The sequence below is a fragment of the Conger conger genome, chromosome 10 (assembly GCF_963514075.1).
Source record: "Conger conger chromosome 10, fConCon1.1, whole genome shotgun sequence".
Lineage (NCBI taxonomy): Eukaryota > Metazoa > Chordata > Actinopteri > Anguilliformes > Congridae > Conger > Conger conger.
This window is the reverse complement of record NC_083769.1, coordinates 30,590,933-30,617,462: the sequence shown is the minus strand read 5'-3', so window position 1 is coordinate 30,617,462 and position 26,530 is coordinate 30,590,933. Positions and strand designations below refer to the sequence as shown.

The 26,530-nt window shown below is 46.0% G+C and overlaps 1 protein-coding gene across 1 annotated transcript in view; it reads right to left on the bottom strand.

Annotated features, from left to right (window-relative positions):
- Window positions 1-26,530, bottom strand: part of LOC133138566 (cadherin-4-like) — a 296,079-nt gene that overhangs the window by 24,122 nt on the left and 245,427 nt on the right. Inside the window, 2 exon segments of the mRNA XM_061257438.1 lie at window positions 7,883-8,020; window positions 19,736-19,908. Coding sequence (XP_061113422.1) covers window positions 7,883-8,020; window positions 19,736-19,908 — 311 coding nt within the window.

Below are 26,530 nucleotides of genomic sequence, written 5' to 3'. Positions count from 1 at the left end.
TCACTTAGATCACATTTCATCCCTATCCTGACATTTGGTCTGAAAAATTGCTGAACCCCTTGACCATGTCTTTTATGCATTTAATTGTTGCCACGTGATTGGCTGATTAAATAGCATTAACAAGCTGGTGGACAGGTCTACCTAATAAAGTGGTCACTGAGTATTGCATTTATAGAGCGATTTTATAATATCCTACTTCTCACAATCTCTTCTCTACGGCACCATTATGTAGGTAATAAACTGCAGTTGTATCTTAATAATTGTAAGTGTAATGTCATGTAATTGTACAAAACCTAGTAATATGTCACATAGAGTATTCAATATAATTCCTATGAGAAGGGCACAGTCAATATACTTTTACTACACAATAGGTTTTTGGTATTTTATCCACTGTTATTATTCCTGGCATGCTTGCATAGTTCTTACAAATGCTTCCAGAAAGCAGAGACATCACTCTGAAAGTGGTCTACTTTCAGTGGAGAGATTCATGGGCCGGAAATACTCAGTCCTGCAGAGGATGATTGTCTCTGTCGATGGCCAATGATCCTGTAATAGTCCCATTTATTAACATGTACACAATATGTGCCATGTTTATGAGGAGGAATTAAAAAAGACTAGAATAGCGTTTACCAAACAAAGCCAAGCAGTCTTCCTTCATGCGACAGTCAGGAGCTATAAATGAGAGGTTGGCTTTGGAACTGATTAGTGTCATTGGGAAAGAGCCCTGTTGAGCTCAGCGGTACCCATCAATAATACAGTGAGAGTCAGAGCGTTCAGTTCCCGAGCCCGTCATCGTCAATCACAGCTGGGCTGGGAGGCAGGCCTGAGTCTCTCTCCGTCACCCTCACCAAAAAAAGAAAAACAAAACAAAAATATGTTCAAACTTTCCCATTAATCGTAGGTGGAAGCGATGTCACGACCGCAGAGAGAGGCTCTGTTTCCCCCCCCCGCTGTCAAATGTCAAGCCGTACGGCTGCCTCCCTGTCGTGGCAGTGACAGCACAGAAGTGGGTGACACAGAGGCGGTGCTGGGGGTGGAGCTGGGTGATCTGTGCTGAGGTCACCAAACTTTGTCAAAGTAAAGCCAAGCAGAATAAGTGTTACTCAAGGCCTGTGCTCTGCTGCCCTTTTCTGAGTCGGGGAAGGTGATATCGGCCCGTGGTTATCCTCAATCTCTCCCACAGTCAGTCAGTGACGGTCCTCAGAGAGAGATTTCAGACAGGGATGCGAATAACAACTTTCTGCCTCATCAACCCAATTCAATCCAATCACCTGACAATGAGCCCTACGGCAATAACATATTTATCTCAAACGCTGTATAAAATTCCTCATAAATTTTCATTCCGAAAATATTTATCAGCATTAGTTCATGAGGAAATGTCAAATGCACTTCAACACAATAGCATTTTGTGCTCCTCATCATAAAAGATGCTTTCGGTGTCATTATTACGTATTAGTATGAAGAGAAATGAAGTCAATGACATAAATAACGCAATCCATCCTGAAGTACAGTACCAGGTAATGTTTATGTCAGAAAATGATCTCAGAACATGAAGATGCTGTAAGCACTAAATAAATGCCTGCATTTAATTGGCTGAGGAGGACGTGAGTGGGCGCGGCAGTGCTGGGTGTGTCATAGCTGGATGGAGTGAGGTGGGAGTCCATTTTGTCAGGACGCCAGGGCCCTGTCAGGAGGTAAATTCATCTCTAGACCCCTGGCAGGCAGTCTGCTGGCCCTCAGCTCCATGAGTGATCTGGCTGTGGTGACACGGGCCTTCCCAAGCCTGCTCCAAATTTACTCACCACTGTCGGAATTGAGTGGGAAAAAATTACCTTTGACAAAACGCTCCTTTCCTAATGCGTCTTCAGCTCCTCTCATCCTGCTCTGACTGCAATTAGTCTGGACTACCTGACATAATTCATTCTTATGGAGAGGCTAACAGCTTAATGGTGCTTCAGTGAGGTGTGCAGGATGGATTGCTGGAATATACATGAAGCTAGACCCACCCCCCACCGCCACAGGCACACACACACACACACACACACCTGGGTGAGAACATCCACATTAACACTGGCTTTATTTTCTGCCAATTCCCCTTGCGAGCGTGCACATCAATCCAACACGTACATTTTCACAACCAATTTCCATTTCATTCCTGTTTCTCAGCAGACCAAATTAATTCATATTAAATCTGAAATCATCACTGCTGTTAAAACAGAGAGGGATGGAATAAAAAGTCAATTCTTTTTTAGATTTATGTAAGCGGAATCCTCACTGGATGCATAGACAGCAGTATGCAATGACAAACACATTGGGTAGAAATTGTCTGTATTGGTTTCACCTAAGACTTCATTGTTGCCTCAAAAATTATTCATAGTATGCAAGACTATCGCAGCTCTCTTGAATGAACAATATATATGGTAGGCAAGTGGATTTTCCTTATCGAACACATACATACATACATACACGCACAAATATTTATGCACAAGCAGAAAAAAAAAAAAGTCTTCATTTGGTTATTTTCCATGTTCTCTGTACCCTAAAGCTATTTCAACTGATCAGTTCACTCCTATAGGTCGACATTTCTTAGATCTGTGATATGCAAATGCTAAGTTCTGGGGCTTTAAAGCTATTTTCCCGGAGCAGAGGTAAGAAGGAGGGGAAGGCGAGCGCAAACTGCGCAAACACCCAGCCCTCCACCTGAAATGCATGCTGGGACACCATCACACAGGGCCCTCAAACCAAAAAGAAAAGAAAAATGAATGTACAGCTCTGGGGAAAATTACAAGACCACATCAAATGATTTCATGACCCACTGACCATATTTAATTTTAATTCCAAATTGTCATTCGGAACATTAATTTGCAGAAAATGACAGCTGGTTGAAATACAAAAAAATACACAGTTTGTTAGAAATTGAATAATGTGAACTAAATAGGTTCATACCCATAAATAATACAAATAATAATTTCTTCACTGAGGAAGGGATCAACGATCAATATTTAGTGGGGTAACCCCAATTATGGGGTGGTCTCAATTTTTTGCAGAGCTGCATGCCTGGAGCAAGAGCTGCATCCTGCAGGATAAAAGATAAGCTATTAGGGCCGAATGATTTACAAAGGGACCTCCCATCTCTGCCTTTGTATTTCCCAGGTTCGGAGGAAGGCAAAAACAAGCACTGGCATTTTAGAGTAAAGCAGAGAGAGAGAGTAAAAAGTGGAGGGGGAGAGAAAAAGAGAACAGGAAAGAGAGGGAGGAAGTATGAGTTAAAGATTAGCACCAAGGGGTGGGTCACGGCGGTGGAAAAACCCAGCAAAAGAGAGTGCACGTAATTAAGCGCTATCTCTGTCAGAGCTTAAGATGATAATATCGTTTTAGCAGGCGGGAGGTGAGCCCTCTCTCTGAACTCGGCAGTGCTAATGAGAAGGGAAGTGGCCAGCGGGTTGGAGGCAATACGGGTCCTCCACACATGACCCCCTCCCCTCCACCCCTCCTCCACCCACCTCCACCTCACCCAACACCAAGCCTGGAGCCCACCACGGTACACTTTCAAAGAGTGCGGAGAAAGGCAGAAAGCCCTTAGTCGTCATTCAGCAGGTGAACGGGATCTCTCAGCGGACGGGGCTTTAGCTGCTTTTGGAGTAAAAGCGAATTACTTTGCGCTCTCGCGCAGCACCTGATGCTCTGAGAAGTATGGTGCCGGGGCTGGCTGATGAGCTGTAATGTGCACCTGGAGGGAGGCGCTAATTTATCATCATGAAGCCTTAATGGTCCTGGGAGCTGTGCTTCTGCAGCTGCTGCCAGGGCTGTACTCTAAGCACCTTATCTCCCCTTCACGCTCCAGCCAGCAATCCCACCGCCAGCCCCCGCCCCAACCACCCCACCAAACGCTCTCCTCCCATCCCCCCAACAGGGCCAGGGCCTTTCATCAGCACTCAAAACAGCCCAAATTGAAAAAACAAACAACAGTGAATACATGAACGAGGGCTTCCAGGGAAAGCGTTGCGAAAGCAGTGTCTCTGCTAAACTTCCCCAAAACTTCCCGTGATGTGGAAATGGGCGAGCGGTTTTGACGGAACTTTCCCTCACACAGTGTGCCACTGCTCTGCCGTCAAAGGCAGTGATTAAGCGCCGTCACCAGGGGTAACGAGATGACGTGGCTTTGAGCGCATATCTGCCCCTGCTGAACCCGTCCGTTAGTGACCTACAAACAGCGGCACAGCTCCGAATCTACAGAGCAGGCACAGGAGCCCCCGCCTCCCTATCCCGGCTGGCCGGACGTGCGACGCGTGTACCTGTTAACGAGACTCGTCTGAGTAAGCTCTCTACCTCTGAGCCACTGAGCACATAAACAGCCAAATTAATTTCAGAGACCTCTCCCCGAGGGGGAGGGGGTAAGCAGGGATATTGGGCGGGGAGGGGTCGAGGCCAACTAAAGAAGGGCAGGGGTTAATGAGAGAAGGTCCGGTGGGGAGCAGACTGGCCCTGGGACCCGTCCCACTTCAGTGAGGAGGAGGGCACCTCTGTCTGGGGACAGCACTCTTCCAATTACCTTCTTTCTCTTTTCTGTCAGTGGGAGGTCATCCTTGCAATTAGCCGAATAAGAAAATGAGACACCCACATCAGGCTCGTCTGCCCCTCTCCTGATTGATTAATGGGGTTAGCGTTTCGAGTTGGGGCTTGTTTCCGAGGGGTGTTTAATAACCTAATTTTTATACTGCGCACTGGTACGTAGCGAAGGCAGATTAGTACAATGAGAAATACCCCGCCTTTCTATCCTCTGCCTGCCCTTTGCCTCTATAGTCTTACAGCTCTCTGAAGATTTGGGCTTTCACAACTCTCCCAGCCCAAAATGAATTACAACTCGGGGATAAAACACACACATGAACGCACTCTCTCTTTTGCTTCTCAGCGGGTCCGTCCGCCCAGCGTGACTGTAAGGAAGACATCCTGGCTAGATGTGAGCGAGTCAGTTTAGCGAGGGGTGAGAGCCCCTCTGAAGGCTGATGTTGAGGCGGAGGTGTAGCTGCTGGCCGGGGCAGCGGCGGGGTGCGGGAGGCTGAAAGGCAGGCGATGCGAGGCTGATTGAAATGCAGCGTGCGGGGCTCTGATGCTGCTGCTGGCTGGCAGCTCACACCACAGGCTCCTCTGATGAGCCGTGAACAGGGAACAGGGCCAGTCTCCGTGAGCATGCCTTCAGGCCAGCCTTCACTGAGAGAGTCTGGACTGCGGCACCTGCCTCTCACTCTTCCTGCTCTCTCTCCGTCTCTGTCTGTCGGTCTCGCTCTTCCTCTCCATTGCATGTACACATGCGCGCACACACACACACACACACACACACGCATACACACATCTAGCTGCCAGATGATTTTCTTTGCTGACAACCTTATCTGTCAAATGCATTCACATAAACATATGCCAAAGCAAAGACACGTATAAGCACACACAGTTTGTGTGTACATAGCAGATCCTTGTCCTGTAAGCTGCGAGGTGGAGCTGCCATGGATCAGACTGTTACAGCACATCCCACAGATGCTCAACTGGATTGAGATCTGGGGAATTTTGAGGCCAGGACAACACCGTGCCCTCTTCATCATGTTCCTCAAACCATTCCTGAACAATTTGTGCAGTGTGGCAGGGTGCATTATCTTGCTGAAAGAAGCCACTGCCATGAAGGGTTGTACTTGGTCCACAACGATGTTTAGGTGCACCTTGGAGCCATCTCTTCCCCAGGTAAACGGTGAACACGAATCTGGCCGTCCACATGATGTAAAAGAATACGGGACCAGGCAACCTTCTTTAATTGCTCAGAGGTCCAGTTTCGACGCTTGCGTGCCCATTGTAGGCGCTTCCAATAGTGGACAGGGGTTAGCACAGGCACTCTGACCAGTCTGTGGCAGGGTGCAATGGACTGTGTGTTGTGACACATTTCTCCCATAACCATCATTAAAATCCTCTACGACTTCTCCCACAGTAGCATCAGATGGGATAGCCTTCAGCATTGCCTTCGCGCATCGATGAGCCTTGGGCGCCCAACACCCTGTCACTGGTGCACGGTTTGGCCCTCCTCCAACCACGGTCGGTAGGTACTCATCACTGCTGACTGGGAGCACCCCGCAAGCCATGCTCCGACCCAATCATCTGGCCATAACGATTGGGCCTTTGTCAAAGTCTCTCAGGTCCTTACGACTACGAGAGCCAACTGTTCACATGCAGTCTAATATATCCCAGACCTTGACATGCGCTGTTGTTATAAGATAATGAACATTTGTCCCTTCATCTGTGAGTGGTCATAATGCTTTGGCGCATCTGTGTATACAGTATACACTCATGTATGTGCAGCCCTGTACCCTGCACCCCTTCATATTGATTACACTTCTTCTCTTCCTTCCCCATTTTCTCCCCTTCACTTCCTCCCTACTCCCTACACTCCCATACCCCTCCTGCTCAGCGCCCTCCCTCCCTCCTCCCTCCGTATCTGGGCCCTCTCCCCCCTCAGGACACTGCTGCTCTCACCTCAGTCACTGCGCCTGTTTTGCCTGTCTCATTTAATCCATCGGGATAACAAATTGCCTCCTGAGTTTTCTCATTCCCCGCTATCACCAGGGTGCTGGCGCTCGCTGGCATACCCCTGCCTCCCTGGAATAGGTATCATTTACTGTGAGAGGGAACATCAGTGCTCTGCCCCTCGCAGGCATGGGGGGGGAGGGGGGGCCATTAACCACCCGGCAGGACAGACACAGCTAAGGAGCACTCACCACGGAGACACTTTATTTCCCCCCAACACAAATCATAAAAAAAAGAAAAAAAACAAGGGCTGGATAATGTAAGGCGCTGTTTTCAGCCGTTATTTCCCTGTTGTTTTTCTCTTTTTTTGGCTCTTTGAAGATCCTGCACTGTGACGTGACCTTTCATCGCCGGCATTGTAATCACGTCGTTATCATTATTGCCGCCGTTGTTGCGATAATGGTGATGGTCATGACGATGGCCATGATTATTTATAAAAGGCGCAGCATGGTAGATCAACCGTCGCCGTGTTTTTCCACTCCCACCTCCGCCGTCGGTCCGATCAGTTCGCCGTTTTCGATTCGGGCACCTCTCACACTGCCGCTGCTCCCACTGGGCCCAAAATAGGACGCAGCTGACAAAGTTTGATGAAAAATATCCCACCGTTCACTCTTCTTGTAAATAAGTACAACCGACCCTGAGATTCCACTTAGCTTGGAGTCCCTCCTCTGCGCTATTTTCTGTGATGACTGTTTAAGGACTGACGAATGATTTGCACACAACGAATAAGGGAAAAAATGCATTTTCTTTGTGTGCCAGACACAGCTCTCCCTGTCTCTGTACTCTGCTCCTGCAGCAGACAGATTGCATTACTGCGTGAATAAACCTCTGAGGCATTTCTCAGGCTACGTTTGAACCCAGAGAGTTGAAAAAAGTTGTCAGAAAGGGATTATCAAGGAAGGAGCATCACTTCCTGAAACCTAACAGGCTTATAAACAAACCTGAAGCCATTGCTGTCTGAGGGGAAATTGAGATATTTTACACTTCACTAAGACAGGAGTTATTAGGCATTTTCCAGGGCGACAGAAACCAGTGCTTTGGGATGTGTTTTGTTGGTTTTGTTTTTGGATTTTTCAGCCTTGGAAGCCATTCGGTTCTCTGTCCTCCTCTGCTTCTGCCCACAACCGCCCCCTCCTGACTTGGATCCTCAACCCCCCCAAGATCCTGACATTAGGCACAAGCCATAAACTTATTGTTCCTGTCTCAGGTTGTCATAGTTACTAACATGATGCTCTTCTCTCACCCCAGGCGTTATCTGGGAGGTGTGGTAGAGTCAGAACTTGGGCTCATTTTTGGGGGGGTCGCACACACTCACCGTCTTGACGGTCATCTCCGGAGGGTTGTCGTTGACGTCTGTCACAGAGATGATGGCAGTGGCCGTGTTTGACAGTCCAAAGTTCAGATTGCCCTCCATGTCAGTAGCCTGGATGATGATGGTGTATTGGGACACTTTCTGCAAGAGAGAACCCACACATACCCCAGTTTTAAAGGGCAAAATCTGTTCCACATGAATGAATGAGCAAATACAGGGCGGATACAGTAGCTTGCTGTGGGGAGAAATTTGTGTCCTCATCACCCTGCCAGTGTGGTAAATAACTGAACAGGAATGAAACTCGCTACTAATAAAATCCACATATAATTTTGGCCCCCATTAAGCCATTGTTACTGAATGCAAATTCTGAGTAATACTCACCACCCACACACAAACACACACACACAAACATACAGTGTGTGGACAGACATGCACCAGGAGACACACATAAAGACACACACGAGTGAATAAGTAGAGGAATACAAGGCGGCATAGTAAAGCGCGCGCACACACGCACACATACGCACACACACGCACACACACCCGCACAAACACCCGCACAAACATACACACAGGGGCACACACTGTTTGGCGCTTGTGTAAGTGTAGGAGGCGCAGAGAGTCAGCTGTAAAAGTGTCATGTTTGGATGGATATGTGACAGATTTGTATTCAGCACAGCAGCTGCACCTTTACACTGGTAATGGCTTTAAACTACACGGGCCCGCGTTTGTGAGGCGAGGGATGTGAAGCGTGGGTGTGCGTTAGGAGGCTCATTTATTACAGCCTAACTGTCCCTGTGTTGAGCTGCACTGTGGCGAGATCATCACTCATTTTAATGTGAACGCGGGCACTTAAAAAAGAAACACTCTATTGAAAACATTATTGAAGGTGAACGAACGTTACTTAGTCCCTTAACGCAGAAAACAGCTGGAAGCATTTGTGCCATTTCCCACTCTCCCCGACCGCTTTCTGACCTGCGTCACTGATGGGGAGACTGTCCCACTATTGTCACACGTGGGCAGAGGGTGCAAGGCAGCAAAGGTGCAAAAGGGATGCAGTTTCTCTGATCAAAGGCATGTTGAAACTGCTTCATACAAATGAAGATGTTGCATATAAATTAAACTGCATTAAATATACACTATATCTTTTTTTTGTATGTAAAATGGAGTTCATACCAAACAAGAAAAGTTATATAAATATAAATAAATTCCTTTGAAAATTGAAAATGACTTCCATTAGATGCAAATTAGATGCAGAAATACCAATAACATGAGAATGCTAAAAAATAGTGTTTTTTTAAACAACAGCTGGTGGTTATCTCTCTCATTTTCTTTTGCCTAGAGCAGATTCAGACATTATACAGTAATAGCAGAGCTCTTCCTGGTGTACAGAGTTAATAAAATATGAGCCTGAGGTGGATTAAGACAGCGGAACGTTCATCTCTCCGGTTGGGAGCATCACCATTCCAGGCACAGAAACTCTAGGAATCAAAGCATGTGTGGCATTTCTACAGTTCGGCGCATGGTTTAGCAAGTACGTGTTACAAAAAGTATTAAAAACAAGTCCTCTATTGCAGCGGGGGCGGAGCTTTTCGGCTTTAGCCTTGCAGAGAAAAGTCTGCAGGCTCCTTTAAACATCAACACCAGCTTTGAGGAAAAGGAAAAAAAAAACAGCCCTCCATTTTGAGTAAATTGTGTCTTGATGTAGTTTGTTGAAATTCAAAGCACACTCCTGACTGTTGCGTTCTCCGCTCTGTTCAGCAGCTCTGAGGGCAGCAGGGCACCGGGCTCTCTGCAGCCCTGTCCCTGGTGCTGGAACTCCTGGAGAAGAAACACGCCTGTAGCGCTCTCTCTGATCTGCAGCCGCTGTGTTATGACTAATCCCACCGCCTCTCCGTTCCTTTTTGAGGTGGATGCTGGGCTGAAGGGAGGAAGAGAAGGCGCAGGACGACCGTGCTTGGCTGTTTGGCGCTTGTGAGAACCAGGCCCCCCTCTGCAGCACATCTCTAACAAGCCCAGGCCAGAGCCTCTCCCAAGGGCCGGGCAGACCGGGCCACCCTGCGGTGGGAAAGGTCACCGCTCAGCTTAAACGCAGATCAATGCCCTCCCTCCAGTTCAGGGTGAAAAGACCGCTGCATCTGCCGAGTGCAAGCCTGTAATGCGCTGCCTAATGCACCAAGCCCAAAAGCACTTACGCACGCAGATTCATTAGGCATCGCACATCGGCCTCGTCAAATTAGTGGCTGTTAACTAACGCTAAATACATTTCACTCTTTAGTAGCTGTGGAGAGAAATACTGCATTAACAAATCTCATACCTCTGAGAGAGCCCAACAGTAAAGGGTAAAGGACAGAGGCGAAATGAGAGCGGATCTTGGTGTTTTGCATTAGTACCTCTGAGATGTGTTATTTGAGCTGAATGAAAGGAGCGCAGGTTTGTACCGTGTATGATTTCCCCTTCAGGCTGTCTCTGAATGCAATGCAGTGGACTGTGACTGAGGCAAGGAATCAGCCTCTGTAATTAAAAATTCTGTGGGCTGTGTAGTATGCATTTTAAAAAGCTTCTGATGAACAAGGACCAAGCTTTCATTTGAGAAAGAAGAGAATTGTGTGTCTGTGCAGCGTATGTTGGTTTCGGGGTAGATGTGTCATTATATTTGCGCACGGGTGCATAGATGTGTGTGCGTTTCAGCACGTCTTTACAGATGCTCGCACATTTCTGTGCGTGCGCCTTACTGTGTGTCTTTGTGAGTGTGTGTCTTATTATGTGTGTGTTTCTGTGTTTTTAATGCACACACGCCTCTCGTTTGTGTTCTTATGAGGGCGTGGCTAGTATTCAAGCAACTCTTTTAGGCAAATGAAAGCATCATTTTCGAACTCATCTGGCAGGCACGTTTACAGTACGTGAAGGCTGGACTTGCCAATCTGTGATTGTGAATTATTTTTAGTCAAAGTTTGACAACATTGATTGAATCCCTGCTCATATCTCTGCAAGTGCGTGTGTCCATTGTGTCTATGTGTGGCTGCCTGTCAGTGTGTGTGAAATGACTGGGTGTGACAGCTTATCTTCGTGAGCACATGTGTCTGTCGTATCCGAGTGTGAGAACTGGAGAAAGGCACGAGTCTGGGCGCGGAGCTGAAGATTGTGCAGATGCATCTCCGGCCGTGTCGCAGATCCCCAATATAACTCCAGGCACAGCTTTACCCAGCAGTCCCCTCCTAATCGCCCCTCAGTGTACCTTTGCTAACTGGGCTGCAAACAAAAGGAGCGGGCATAATGAGTTTTATAGATCTCTTTTACTGATCTCACTTCCCGCTAAATCGGGTCACGCAGAAATAAGCAATCTTTTCAGCGAGAACAAAAATGCGATTTTCCCACTGCCCCCAGCCACACGATTTTAATCTGCCGAGGATAAAGGCGGTGGAGGTTAACAAAGGCGACGTGCTTTATTGCAGCCACGCAAAGAAGCGCGGCTGACAATGGGTTCTGTACAAAGTGCTCATTATCTAAAAGGACTTTAAAAGTCTGTGCCAAATGATAATCAATTTCCAGAGATTGAGGAACTAAATAAAACGCCATCATGTATAAATTGTTTGTGTGTAATGATGAGAGGTAAGGAAAGCAGCCGTGGGAATCAGAAAGAAGCCTGTTTTCACTGCATTCACTCCAGAATGGAAAAAAGGAAAATATTAATGGAATGCATACATAGATTGAGTTTTAAGTCATTTTCCTCCTCCAGGGAAAAGTCATTGATCATCGTGATGAATGGAGAGACACATTAGCATCAAAGAGAGATGGAGAGATGGAAAGAGAAAATATGATAGGTGTACTGTTTCTTCTTCTATCTGATTGATCCATTTCTCCTGTCTGTCACTAACATTTCGGCTGAAAATTGAGTCATTATCAGCGGGCTTGCTGAGCGCTGGGTCTGTGGGCCAGCATTTGCGTGCACACTGCACGTGTGTGTATGCGTGCGCATGCTTATGCTTGCGTGTGAATGAGTATCACGTGAGAAGCACCGGACAAAGGACAGACTGGGTTTTTGAGTGAGTGTCAGTGGATCGGTAACCGCTGTGGTCAGGAGGTGAATGACTGAACGACAGAGCACAAACTCGAGTCCATTAATTCTGCACTCTCCCCCTGAGTGACACTATGCTCACGCACATACACAAACAGAACTGGGAAGTGCTCTATCTGTTTGTGAGCGCAGGTGTGTGTCTGTGCGTATGCTGTGTGAGTGCACATTCAGGTAATGTGTCCTGAGATACGGCCTGGCTGTCAGTCTCTGGTGTTTCCTCAGCCACGGAGCATGAAGGCGCACTGATTGACTCCCTAACAGAGTGACTCACCGCAGACGTATCAAACCTGGAACAGGCAGGCCGGCCGCGTAGTGCACGAAGCGTAATGAAGACCAACAGCCCCGCTTAGAGCCTGTCCATCAGCTCCTCACTTAAAGAGGGCCTGAGAGATGCAGGGAACCATGATTCCTGAAATACTGTTTCCAGGGAGGTGATTATGGCAGCGCGCACTGTCGATTTTATACACCAGCAAGCCCAGGCTCGTGAAAACCTGTGAGCTGCAACGCAAGGGTCCAGAGACTTTTATGAAGATGATCAGAATTAGAGCATCTTTTCCATAGCGGAGGAAACTCCTCCGATGCTTTGAAGTGATCAATATAACTGAATTCCTTCAGGTTTATAATGCATGCTCTGACTTAATCATCTGTTAAAATACCAATGGCCTCTTTTAAAAGGGACAAACGCATATAAAGATTCAATTTCACAGAGAATTGTCGCAAGCCAATTAGGTGTAGCAAATAACAAATAAAACCCTTTCTAGAGTATGTGTGTATCTGTGGCATGTACATGTTTGTACACATGAGTGTGTGTGTGTGTCTGCTGATGTGTGTGATTGTGTGTGCATGTACGTATGTGTGCGTGCACATGTATGTCTGTGTGTATATGCATGCAAGTGCTCTTAAAAACTGTGTCCACTTAGTCGACGTTAATTGGCATAAGCAGACAGAAACGGTCATGCCCTGAGCTTGTTGACCAGCCCTAATAAACACTCTCAGATGTATCGCAGAGCCCAGAGCCACTTGGAGACCCTTGCACTGTGTCCTAATTGGCATGCAGGAGAAATGAAACATGGACGTTTCCGGGGTAATGAGTCTCTTGCCTGGGCTTCCCCATTACATCTGAAGTGTCTCCTTCACCTGCTAATTGCTGCGTAAATATTCCAATTAGGCCGCGGCTCCTGAAGAGGGGGATTAGCAGCAGCCTCACGCCTCTCAGTCCCCCTCACATCCTGTTTAAGACCCCCTCTGACACCCCAGGCTGTATCCAAATGCTGCATTTACATTGCAGCACCTAATTAGACAAGCCTGCAATTATGTTCACCTTCATCCTGTGCCCTCTCCTTCTCCCTCCCCTAGGTAGTTATTGCTTGGTACAGGGGTCCCTGCTTCCAAAGTAAGAGGCTGCCTACCTGTGCTCCTACAATAGAGTACTACAAAGGCAGCAGTGGATTGTCTAGATGAAGATGACAAACTCAAGTTATGGAGGGCTATAGTGCCTGTATGTTTTTGTGGTTTCCTCTTGACCAGTATCCTACTTAGGGCCCTGAATCACTCCAAAAATCCAGGAAACACTGCAGCCCTCCACAACTGGTTTCTGACACCACAGGTCTGCATGATAGCAATGTTCTTTGAGAAATTCAGGAGAACCAATATAGTAAAAATTCAATGCGACTGCCAAACAAACATGAACTCTTAGAAATAGCAACTACTGTACGTATGTTGGTAAGTAATGCTGATCTGCGACCATACACTAATCAGAAAGCATAGAAAATGTCCTGAGGAAAACTGCTGAAATTGAAGGAAGTGTTTCATTTTCAGCTAACCTTTGAAAACTGGACTGGCAATTGAAACGAAAAGAAACTGAGCAGGGCTTGATAAAACTTGGCACTCTTGAGTTTTTTCAAGGTTATGTTCTTTTTTGTGAGACGTATTCTGAAAGTGTGTGTGTGCATGCGCGTGTGTGTGTGTGGGTATGTGTGGGTGTATGCGTGTGCGTGCAAGTTTTTGTGTGTATCTGAGTCTTATGTGACAGTCTTATCCTTAGCTGCAGGCTGGTAAACATTCAGGTGTGCTGCAGTTTTAATCCTGCAAACAGACTGACAGAGGATGGATTAGTGCTGTTCTGATAAGAGACGGGAATGAGAAACATGGTGGGACTCAGCACGACCATTTCCATACAACTTCTCTCTCTCCCCCCTCTCTCTCTCTCCCCCTCTCTCTCTTTCTCGCTCTCTCTTGCTCATTCTGTGTGGTCTCAGTCTGTCTGTAACCTCCCTCTCTCTGGCTCTCTCTCTCACCATCTCACTCCCTCGCTCTCTCTCTATTTCTTTCCATTTCTGTCTCTTTGCTCTGTCATCATATACATGTCCTGCTTATATCACAGCCTCCGAGGCTCAGATCTGAGCCCCCTGTGAGAAAAACTCTCTAACTCTCACACATACCCAGGGCCGTGATCGCAGTCTGCACTCTGCTATTGAGCCCAGGACAGGGAGAGATTACATACGCAATCTACCTCTTCCCCCACCATTTTCCAAAGAGACGGAGACCCACCCCCTGGAGCCCTGTCCTCCCCCCTCACTCCTCTGGGTTATTTACCCTCCTGAAAACCTGTCACCACCTCCCCACATGTTCAGCCCACACTGCTGTGTGTTGTATGGTGATCAGACACATCTTGTTTAACCCACACAGCTGTGTGTTGTATGGTGATCAGGTCACATCTTGTTCAGCCCACACAGCTGTGTGTTGTATGGTGATCAGGTCACATCTTGTTCAGCCCACACTGCTGTGTGTTGTATGGTGATCAGACACATCAGGTTCAGCCCACACTGCTGTGTGTAGTATGGTGATCTGCACGCATCAGGTTCACCAGTCCAAACAGCGCAGGCGTCGGGAAGGCCTTCCTGTGAAAGCTCCAGGGACTCTCCGGGTTCCAGGTCCGGGCTCAGGGGCCTGCGCTCAGATCACAGGCCCTATGGACAGAGCCGCACCCGGGTCCAGCCTAGACAACTTCCAGCACTCACCCACCCACCCTGCCCACAGGTTCTAAAGTCCTCCGCAGGTTCCAAAGTTCCCCGGCCTCACTCGGCCGACACAGCCGCCTGAGCGGCGGGGCTCTGGCTGCACTCCTGCTCGGGACAGAGCTTCAGACGGCGCTCCCTTTGATGCGCGGCGGGCCCGGGAGCGTGCGGAGAGCGGCGTGGTGGAGAGAGCCCAGAGACCCAGGCCAGGAGCTGCGTGCTGCAGCAGAGACAGCTGCCCGGGGGCAGAGAGAGAGCCGGAGCAGGTTTGCCTCTCTGACGGCTCGCTCCATCTCGCAGTGCTCTCCGCTTCTCTTTCAGAAGGCTGCTGGGGGCAAGCGATTTTCTTCCTTATTATTTATGTTTGCGGACAAGCTGTTTGCTGGTCCTTTGGGGGGAAAGGGAGCGATAGAAGCCTGATGTAAGCAAAAGAATAATGAGGTTTTATTCAGCTGGAGATGGGCTTGTAACAGGGAAACTTCATGAGCAGTTTAAACTCCTGAGGCTTGTTGTAAACCTCTGATAAAAAATAAGAAAACACAAACACATACACACACTCGCACACACACAAATATATGGGAGTTTTGAATGCAAAAAATTAAGCTGAGCTTCATAGAATTGCTATGTACGCAGGGAACAATACTATATTATCTGGAGTATTCATGTAAAATACAGCTATGGTTATGATTCACATAGTAAAGATATGATTTATTACCTGAATGAGAACCAACACTAATGCAATGGCATAATGGCTAAGGAGCTGGGTTTATAATCCAAAGGGTGCATGTTTGATTTCTCTTTGCTGTTAAGCTTACATTAAAATCGAAGTTTGTTATTCAGCTGCAAAAATAGAAAATGTGAGAAGTATAAAATGTGTAAATTACCTCGGGAATGGGTTTCTTCTCAGTGAAAGTGAAGTCAAAAATGTGTAAATTAACATGTGAATGCATGTTAACCATACTTTATTCTCACTATAAAAAGAAAGCATAAATTTTACCCTTGCTCTCACAGAAGCCATTTAGTACTATCCAATATACAGTACAAACACACACCACATACATTTCCCTCACATTCCTGCTGCGGAACCAAACTCTTTCCCTGGGTTAATGCTTTTCAAAAGTTTTCCTACAATGCAAATTCAGTTGAGTATCCGATCCCCCCTCACACAGTGACAGCTGAAGACAGCGACAGAGCCGTGCTCGGGAGGAGAGTCTGAGCGTCAGCTCTGTGTGAAACGCAGCATTAAAGAGCGGGCTCAACGTTTTCCTGCCTCTAATTAAAGCTGGAGGCCAGGCAGCGAGCCTGAAATCAGGATGAAAGCCATGACTCCAGCTCCGTTAACCTGTTTAAGTCTGACAGACAGATCAGAGCGCTGATGAAACACATCACAGCGGTTTTATCTCATCCAGGCCAACATTCCCCCTCTACGCAGGGTACCCGGATTCACCGCCGCCTGGCAAGAGAGAAATTCCCAGCATGCCAGCCTGTCTAGCAAGGGCAAGAATATAAAGAAATTGATTACATCTAATTTCCAGATCTGTTCACTTGCTTGAACCAACTGACAGAATTTTTAAAAATGTGTTTGCTGTTGACTACATCATTTTAGATGTTTCCTTTTTCCCTCTTAAAAATGAACACACATGCTTCTTACTTCAGATAAATGTATAAGGACTGGAAGATTGGAACTTCATGCAGCATTTGGCCCAACTACGAGTGCTTCTATGATGCAACCATGTTCATACAGTAGGGCTGTCATATTTATATTCAAAAAGGAATTTTCCAATTTCCCATATTTTTTTATCATCACACTTGCTGACAATCTAATGTGTGCCTCCTGCTTCTGAATGCTCAGGGCGTGACCAAACAGACCAAATGTTTTGCAGCAGAAGGTATATTGAAGGCAGCACTAGCAGTTGGGAAGAATTCTCCAGAGTGGTAGAAAACCATTGCACAGCTAGCGCACAAACACCTGACCACTTTTGTTTAAGGTGAGTGTGTTTTATTATTATTATTAGTCTTTTTGTTCCCTCAGCGGGGAATAAAAAATGGGCAGCACTCCCATCAAAGCAAGTGGACCCTCTTTTTTAAAAATAACGAAAATGATTGTGCTACTTCAGACTGAAATGGAATAGTTTTTACTTACTTTATCATCACAACATAGCCAACCTGCATTTTGTTCCCCAGGTCTGTCTAACAGAATTAAAATGATGTAGTCAATGTGAAATAAGGGTTTGATTGTTAGAATAAACTACATGACCTAGACTAATGGCCCTTACTCATGGTCCTGGAGAGCCGCAAGGTGTGGTGGTTTTTGTTTTCGCCTTAATATCAGCAACCAATTTAAAGCCAAGAAACCAGATGAGGTGAGTTAACTGTGTAATGAACTTCTTTAATTGATCAATTAAGTGCTGAGTAACAACAAAAGCCAGCACACCCTGCGGCTCTCTAGGACCAGGTGTGAGGACCACTGACCAAGACTGTTTCATGTTATGTTAATGTTTTACTTGTTATTGTTAGAACCACGCATAGACATACAGTTTGGGTCATGCCTGCTTTTTATTTTGTCACTATCCATCAATGATTTGTGTAAAATCTTTAAGCGGACCATTGTATTCCTTTGCCTCTGTTCCTTTCTTGCACCCCCTTGTGGACATTAAATGCAACAGGAAACGCCCCTAGTGGACATTACATGCAACAGGAAACGAATCTGCTCAATATGAATTATGCAAATCTTGCAATAAATATAAAAAAATAACCAATATTAAAAATTAAACCAGGATTGTTTTGGAACAGATCATTCTAAAGTCGTTTTTGGGTCTGCTTGGCGGTCCTAAAAGTGCAGTGGTGGTTGCTGGGAAAAGCAGGCAGATCAAGGGCTGCCTGTGCAGCTGCTGCTGATATGTGCCGTCTGGGAGAAGGGAGGTATTGACCTTTTTGCCGGCTCCCTTCATTAGCGATCAAAGCACCGGACAGACACTTTCACTGGATGCCCCGTGGGCGAGACGTAATTGGAATCAAGGACGCCTGCTCTCGAGATACATTCCATACGACTGTTTTCAATTACCCCGGCCTTTCATGTGAGGGAGGGCTGAGCGGCCTTCCTGCGCAGTGGGGTGAGCGAGTGGCCACACGCCGCTCCGAGACAATATCGCGCGTTCGGCCTCTCCACGCCACCTCCGTAAACGAGGCTGTTCCACTGCGCTGGAGTCACGCGCAGCGAGAAGGCCACGTGCCTGTGAAGAGATAAACCTCTGTTGGTTCAGCTCCTTCAGCGTTGCTTGGCCGCCATTTTGTGAGATCCTCACTCGGAACGGATCTCAGAGCTCGGCCGATCGATCGACTCTCAGATGAAAGGCGAGTGGGGGGGGGGTGAGGAAGTCCCTGGGGCTTGAATCACGCGTCTGCAGCTGATCAATAAGTGACGCCCCGATCGTATCGATGCGTTTCTCACAGAGCGGACGCAGGGAGCTGTGGCTGGGGAGAGAGGCCAGTGTGTGCGAGGGGTGAGTTTGGGGGGGGGGGTTAACTGATGACACCCTGGGAGGGCTCTTGATGAGCGTCTTATGTAAGCCCTCCCTCTGCGTGGATAAAGGGGAGCGTTGAATCGCAGGTTGGTAGATCGACTCATCCCTGCCGCAGTTCCGCCACGCGCCCTGCTTTTAACACCCCTCCCTGACCTTTGAGGGGTCCCGGCACGACAGCGGCATCATTACTGGGGCTCCATACTGTCTCTGTCCACTCTGGAGGAAGACAGAACAGCACCCCCAACCTCTGAGACAGGACCGCAAATGGCACCCATCTATATCCGAAGAGGGGTGGCACTGAAATATCAGTATGGCAGAACATCTCGTTTTGCGCTAACCCCATAACTGCAGCACATTAGCATTCCCTTGCGGTTTTCTCTCTCCCCTGTTGCACGGTGTGCCTCTGCTGTTTTCACAGCCGGCTGTTTGCTGGAGCCCACAGAGGCGGGTGGGGCTGGGGGTGGGGGCGGGAGGGGTGCACACAGAGGGGGGGATTAAACTGGTGTCTTCTTTATTTCACAGTTCAAACACCCACAGAAAGGGCATCCGCTGCATCAAGGCGACTAAAGCTAACACGCTAACAAACGAGAGTCTCGTGGAGCTTTTTGCCTAATGCCTTGCGTCATTACCGGGAGACCGGGTTTCACGGGACACAGGTAGGGCAGCCAATTACTGCAAAGGTTTCTGCGGCACTCACACACTTGCACATACTCCCAGACATCCTGACATATGACAAATGCCTGGGAAAACCACAGGAGGACCCTGGGTAGCAGAGGTGGGAATATCTGATGCACTGACAGGTGCCACACACACTCGTGGACACTCAGAATGGAGGGGAACGACCCTGGCGGTTTTTCCAAGGTTTGAACTACAGGGATGATGCTTGAAGAACCATTTATGTTATAATGGCTAACATGACATGTTGATTATTATGGTGACCACTGTGTAACCCAAATGTATTCCTGATCTAGACAGGAAACACAATACGTGCTTTGGCAGCTGCCTGTGAGAAAAAAAAAAAAACTTTTGGTTGGCAGGCTTAATGTAAAATGTTTACAAAGTCTACACAGAGCACAGTTGACAGACTGGAAGAACAGCCTGGTTTGTTTGTTCCCCTATGTCGGGGTCGCCCAACACTAATGGAGATTTCCTACAGAATCTAGTGAACATACAGTAATTGTAATAGTATCTTTGTTCGGCAACATGACATCAATGAGCAGGCTGCTGGGAACCTTACCTCACGGTCGAGCCCAGCGGCCACAGTGACGATGTCGCCCGTCTCGCTGTTTATGGTGAACATGTTGGGGATGGGGCTCAGTGGGGTCTGGGACAGAATTCGGTAGCGCACCATCCCATTGGCCGTGGTGTCATCATCAGCATCGTGAGCTGTCACTTTCATCACATAGGAGCCTGATGAAGAGGAAAAACAAGGGTCACACTTAAATGTAGATTCACAAAAAACGGGCACAGATACACATAAAAGCACGTATAAGTCCTTATACACACACACATATATGCACACACACACACACATATATATGCATACACACACGTACATGCACACACACACACACACACACACGGGTGCACACATTATGCACAAATACACACATGTACACAGTCTCACACACACACACACACACACATATACATACAGTAGGCACACTGTTTTCATGATCGAATAGGCTTCATGGCTGAATTGGCTCAACGTTTTTCTGCTTTAGCCTGCCTGCTGCACACACTGAGCTGAAACTATGGGTAAAAGCAGAGTGCTTTCAGGTTGGGGATAAGGGAACGGAATGACCTGACCACTGAGTAGTATTTCTCATTTCTAGAAGCTCAAAGTCTGGGGAAGTCTAAGTCTTACTTGTCAGCCAAGCTCAGGCATTTGGCCAAGCAATTAGAAAACTCAAAGCCATGGAAGGGGGCTCACCTTTCGGGGACTCTAAAAAAAAAAACTCTCTCAATCATTGGGCGCTCAGGCTTTCCCCCAAGCCGGTATTCATTTCCTATCGGCGCGGACATGCAAAGACGCCAGCCGCCCGAGCCGCCTGTTTCACCGCACTCTAATTGCAAAAGATAGCGCCATCATTTCAGTGACAACGCTCCTCGCTGGATAATTGTAACGGCAACTTCCATTTCAAACTTCATTAAATTTCAAAGCAAGATTTGTCACTTTGCCTGGGGAGCGAGGAGCGAATAGAAAGCGTGGGAAGGTGGGGGTGGTGGAAACACAGACTCTGCTCTACCAATGTTCTCCTTTCAAAGGGGCCACGTCAATGTTTGCACAACTTACCGATGATGCCGGAGAAAAGAAAGATGCCGCATCTCAACATGTCAAACGTCTCCCTGTTAATTTCATTAAACAGAATCCTTAACAGGCTTAATGCAGGCTCTTTGTATGGGCAGGCGTGGAACACCACTGTGCCTGAAAGGATTAATTCCTCAGCCCTTTAAATTACTCTTTAATTTGAAAACTAATTCAGCACTGTAATTGGCTTTCCACTAAAATCGCTGGAGCTCAAAATTCAAACTTTTATTATTTGTACGCATGTCACGCATGGGGCCACACAGACTCAGAGAGCCCTGTGATTATTTCAGGGCATGTGACAGCTCTTCTCTCTGCCTTCTGGGGTAGTGGGCATGGGTGAGTGTCGTCTTATCTACTTGGGGGAGTAACTGCAAGAATGAATGAGAGAGAGATATGGCATGCAGGTACAGTAGAACGAGAGAGTAGGGGAGAAGGGGACAGAGTGAAAGAGAAGTAGGACTAGAAGTTGGTACCCTGCTGAAAAAACAGCTCAAGCTATGTTTTGAAACAGCTGGTAGCTGGTCATTTCAAGCTGATCATAGCTGGATTTTACACCAGGGTAGGGACGTTGAGAGAGAAGGATAGAGGAATAGTGGGAGAGGGCTTGGGAGAGAAATAGAGAGGTATATGGCAAAGAGAGAGGGGTTGAGAGGGAGGAAGAGAGAAAAGGAATTAGAGGGAGGTTGAGAGAGAGGGACAGGGAGTGAAGGAAAGAGTCAGAGACAGCAGGAGACAGACGGGTGTTATGAGAGTGACGGAGGGATAGTCACTGCTCCAGTCACTGCTCCATTACACACTGCCCATGAGGCCAGCGTCACACTGCAGTCACAGCAGAACGCAGGCATGCACTCAGAAACACGCACCGTTCACCCTTCATCTGCTACACAGGGAGACCGCCAAGGAACTCATACAGAAACAGGAAGTGCTACATTATGCAGATGAAACTAAATTAATATATATGTTTTTAAATATATGAAAATCAAAGCTCGATGGGGTTCATTTAATTCCCATGATGGGTATCTTCACTTTATCTATTTTCTAAGTCATTTGAAGAAAAAAAAGATTTTGTCTTAATTCATGTAAAACAGCATATCAGTGCAATCAACTGAGCCTGCCAGCGCATATGTGTTCACCATTTATTACTGCCAGAAGCAAAGTGCTAATATGTGTTCCTTTAGATCAGAAAGGTACTGTTAAATTGAGTTAGCTAAATTAAACAGCCTTCATCTTCAAAGCTGTTGCAAACCAAACACTTCCCAGCAGGTGTCACTGTGCTGTATATGCCAAAACTTTATAACTAAGCAGTTATACAGTATTCTGCTTATATTGGACAGGATTGTCAAAAGCTAGCACATTTCTTAGTTCAGTACTGGGTGTATAAGGCTCTTTAATCCATCAAACAGATTGATACATCTTCCTTCGTTCACAAACTTCTCAGGCAATTATAGCTTGGGAAATTCTTTTACATTTCTAAGACTTTAGTTGAGGCTTAAAATAACTTTCACAGTGACCAATTGAAAGTCTTGGTGCTAAGTGTTTTTCATATTGTTATGTCTTCACAATGTATGGTTTGCATGTGCGTGGGTTTGTGTGTCAGACTCTAAGTGGGCGCGTGCTATATTTGTATGAGAGAGAGATTTCCATTCAAATATGCTTGACCTTGATCTTTCTTTATGAAGATTTCCCTTTGTAGCTTTTTCTGTCTTAGAAAACACGTCCTTCTCATGGGAATTGCTAAAAGGGTGAAAGGGAGGCATTGCTCAAATGTGATTAATGTATGTAGATGTGCAACAGCACAATATGCCCGTCCATAGATAAGGTGTATATGTTCATTATTTTACTATTACAATAATGTACAACATTTCCCAGGAGTATAAATCATTTGTATAAGGGGACAGGGAATCATTTAAAAATTCTATGTGATGTTGTTTTTCCTCTGGAAATTGGAAATGTCCCTAAAGATCTGGGAAAATATGATCATTATGTTCCTTTATAAATGAACGCTTCATTGTCTAATCGATTCATCTCGGGTGCACATGTCTGTTTGTATAAAGGTGTATATTTTTGCCTGTGTGTGTGTGTGTGTGTGTGTGTGCTCGAGAAGCAGTGGTGTAGAAATATGTATTATAAAAGTAAGCCTTGCAGTCCTCTGTTCCACGTATCATAACTGTAGGGTCCAGTTTTCCTTTGGTAAGAGATTAAAAGGTTTGAACAGGGATGTGATTCCCAGACTAAGCTGACTGGGGAAAGTTCAGAAAGCACATGGGCACACAGACATCATATGTTGCGACAGAGGTTTTCCAAGTAAAGTACAAATTCTAATTTCATATATATATATATATATTCATGTATATACACACATAATCTTTTTCTTTAATGAGTTAACAAGTTGCCGGTAATTCAGCTGAAATTAGTTTTGTCTTTATAGCCCTTAACTAAGCACATGGCAACATAATTATCTGTGATTCATAAGAAATAGATCTGAGAGAGCTCGTCGGTTCGGTAGAGCAATGAATTACACTACCACATTCAGTTGATGAATTTGAATTATTTCCATGATTATAGACATAGAAATTGAATGTCCAAATATAATTTCCATTTGTCTGACATTTTTTTATGTGGAAAAAAGCCTTTTGAATTTTTTATATGATTAGACTACTCATTTCGATTGTGCAAAGAAAGTTGGAGTTTAATTAGAAATATTAAGAAAAACATAGATGAGTTAAACATAGATGTCTTTGGTTGTGAACAACATTTTTTTATATCAATGAATAATTACCAGTATGGAAAATTTCAATATTTAACAAACAATTAAAATGTTTATTTATTTATTTATTTATGTTATAATCATGAAGGATGAGCTATTCATATCAAGTAAGATTTTTGATCTGAGATGAAAAATCACTCAAGAGCCAGATGTCATATGAACAATGATCATTGCTAAATAAAATGGTTAACCTCAATGAATTGAATAAGTGAATAAGGATTAAATTACTAATTGCATTGACTTAGGTAAGCAAAGGCTTTTATACCTGCTTAACTGGTGGCTTCGTGAGAAGGTTGTTATGGAATCATACTGAATTACAGGTAATAAACCCATTCACAGCCTTTTCCTAGCAATTCATTATGCAATCAAACAAGCACAGGAAATTAGAGCAAAACTTTGTGTGAAAGAAGGGTTGATGATGTTTCTCAGTTAAGCTTTCATGCACAGGTGGAAAGAGAATGGTAATGTAAGTTCATTTGATGTAATTAGTTTTGTTAGATTTTTTTTTTTTTTTACTTAATTTAAGCAAATCCAGTTACCAATAATTTAACAATATGTACTACATGGCAAATTTATTGCAGGCTATTCAATTAGAATTATAGCTAAACTTACTTGTGCATGTACGCACACATACACACACGCACACACACAGTCACAAAATGCAAAAACCATTTCCCAATGTTTCCAAGAATAAATTACAGTAAAAACAATGATGAAATCGGATAAATAAGTGGGTATCATCATGATACTACACATTACTGAAAATGAGACTTTTACAGATTGAGAGAGAAAAAAATTCTGAGCCAAATAACCACCTATTCATAGGTCATACTAATCCTGTATGAACACACATCTCCAACATATTCACTTCAATTCTGGCAGTACTCTTTATCGGTCACAAGTAGGCGGTTGTGGAGCGTCCTCTTGAGAGATTTGATACATTTGTATTTATTAATTTTATTTTTTTATTTTTTTATTCCATAGGCCTACTGTCCACTCAAACACTCCAGCATGGAGACCAATTTTCAAAAGGAGAAAAAGTGCTCAGAACAGGAAAATACATTAAATGGATTGCATGTGTAACCGGATTTTGTAAGACTATAGGCTAACGGTATATAGATGTCTATTAAAAATTAATGGGAGTGTTGTGCCCAAAAAGCAAGAATTCCTTATAAAGCAGGAAAAAAAACCATCCCTGCTAACCAAACAGCTTCAGTTGTGTTCCAGCAATTGCACGAGGCGTAAGTGGTTTTTTAATCATTTATTTTTTCTTTAAGGGACAAAACTTCACCTCTCCAGATACAGGTCAGCTTCCCTACAGTATATGTCGACCTGGGGCTCAAACCAGCAACTCCACAGCAGCCAGTACATCACCTACCACTAGACTACCCTGCCGCTCAATCTTCTGCATCTATGTGACAAAAATTGAGGGGAGAAAAACAATCTGTTGTGTCCATGACAGTTGGTAGAACGGCTGGAACTGTGCCTGGCAACCAGTTTCTTCTCAACAATTAGAAGAAGCTGCATACAAATAGTATACACAGATGCATTCAAGTGGTACCTGTTTGCGGTGTGGAGATACAGGCAGCTGTCGAATGTTTGATGAGTGATTGGGGTAGAAAAATAGGGATTCTTTTATCCGGTATGAATGCTCCATCACAATTACCCACATAATGCTTAAAAATGACATTACATGACATTAAACTAGCCCTGTGCGAATAGGGCTAAAGGCAAAGAGAAACTTAAACTGTGTGCTCATATTACAGAGCATTTCAGCAGCCATCACGCAAGAGGACATTTTGGCAATCATTATCTCTGCCAACTGTCTCTAGCAAAGCAGCCCTGCTTGCAAAAAGTATATTTTTTCCATGAGTCAATGGAAACTTCCAGAAGTGGAAGTGGAGGGAAAGCAATAACGGGGTGAGGGAGCAGATATGTGATGAAACTCAGTGTTGCCGTCAAAAGAGCCCTGGAGCAAGTGTCCAATTAAGAGCATGAACTTGCCAAGCATCCTCCAGGGGGGCTTTGCCAGCATGCCTCACAGGACGTACTGTAGTAATGCCTGGGGGTGGTGGTGGGTGGTGGGGAAGGTTTGAGCCAAAATGTCCCCCCGCCTGCTGCTGAGCTCAGCAATGCCTCTATCACACTGGCAGTTAGAAAGCCAGATGCAGTGGGGATGGGGGGAGTTTAAGTGTGATTCCAGGATGGGTTTTAGTACACCACTTTCAGAAGGACAGCGTGCGCTGAGGAAGAAAGGGGGGGCGGGGGCTTTCACCTCTTTGCTCATCCTCCTATTTCTCCACCATCCAGTGACTCTGGATCTCTCGTGTCCCAGTTCTGTTTCCCATTATTTGTCTGCGGTCATGCCGAACACCTTGGCCTTGCATGGTTTTTTATTTATAAATAACAGCCTCGGTTATTAACCGTCGCCCCAGTGACACAGACCCGGCACTCTCAGAAGAACACACAAGCTCTCCGCTCCCGCGCCGGTCCGCCGGCCCCGTGGCCCGCCCCCGCGGGAGAAACAAATGACCCGCGCGCTCCGGGAGAGGACCGCAATAAAAGCCTCCCGTGCGAGCGGCGGACGGCGGGCGCCCGGCTTCGGCGCCGCGGCGCCCCGAAAACGATAATAACGGCTGCGCGTGAGAATCTCTTTAACCGTCTTTCCTCCTCATTAAGCCGGCTGAGTATAGAATACAGGGTAGCTCTTTACTCTCAGGCATATTCATCAGAGCTCCCACCGGGCCGGCTGGGCCCGGTGCCAGGCCCACGCTGGTCCACAGCTACAGCGCACACAGACAGGGCTCCCAGCCGGGAGCGCTTTAAAGAGCTCCCTCAACTTTGATTCCTTTCCCAATATTTCACACGCTTAGGCTCCCACACAGACAAAAACACGCTGGTTCGCTCAAAAAATGGAAAAAGACAAAGAAGCAAAGGCTGCCCTATACTTGGAC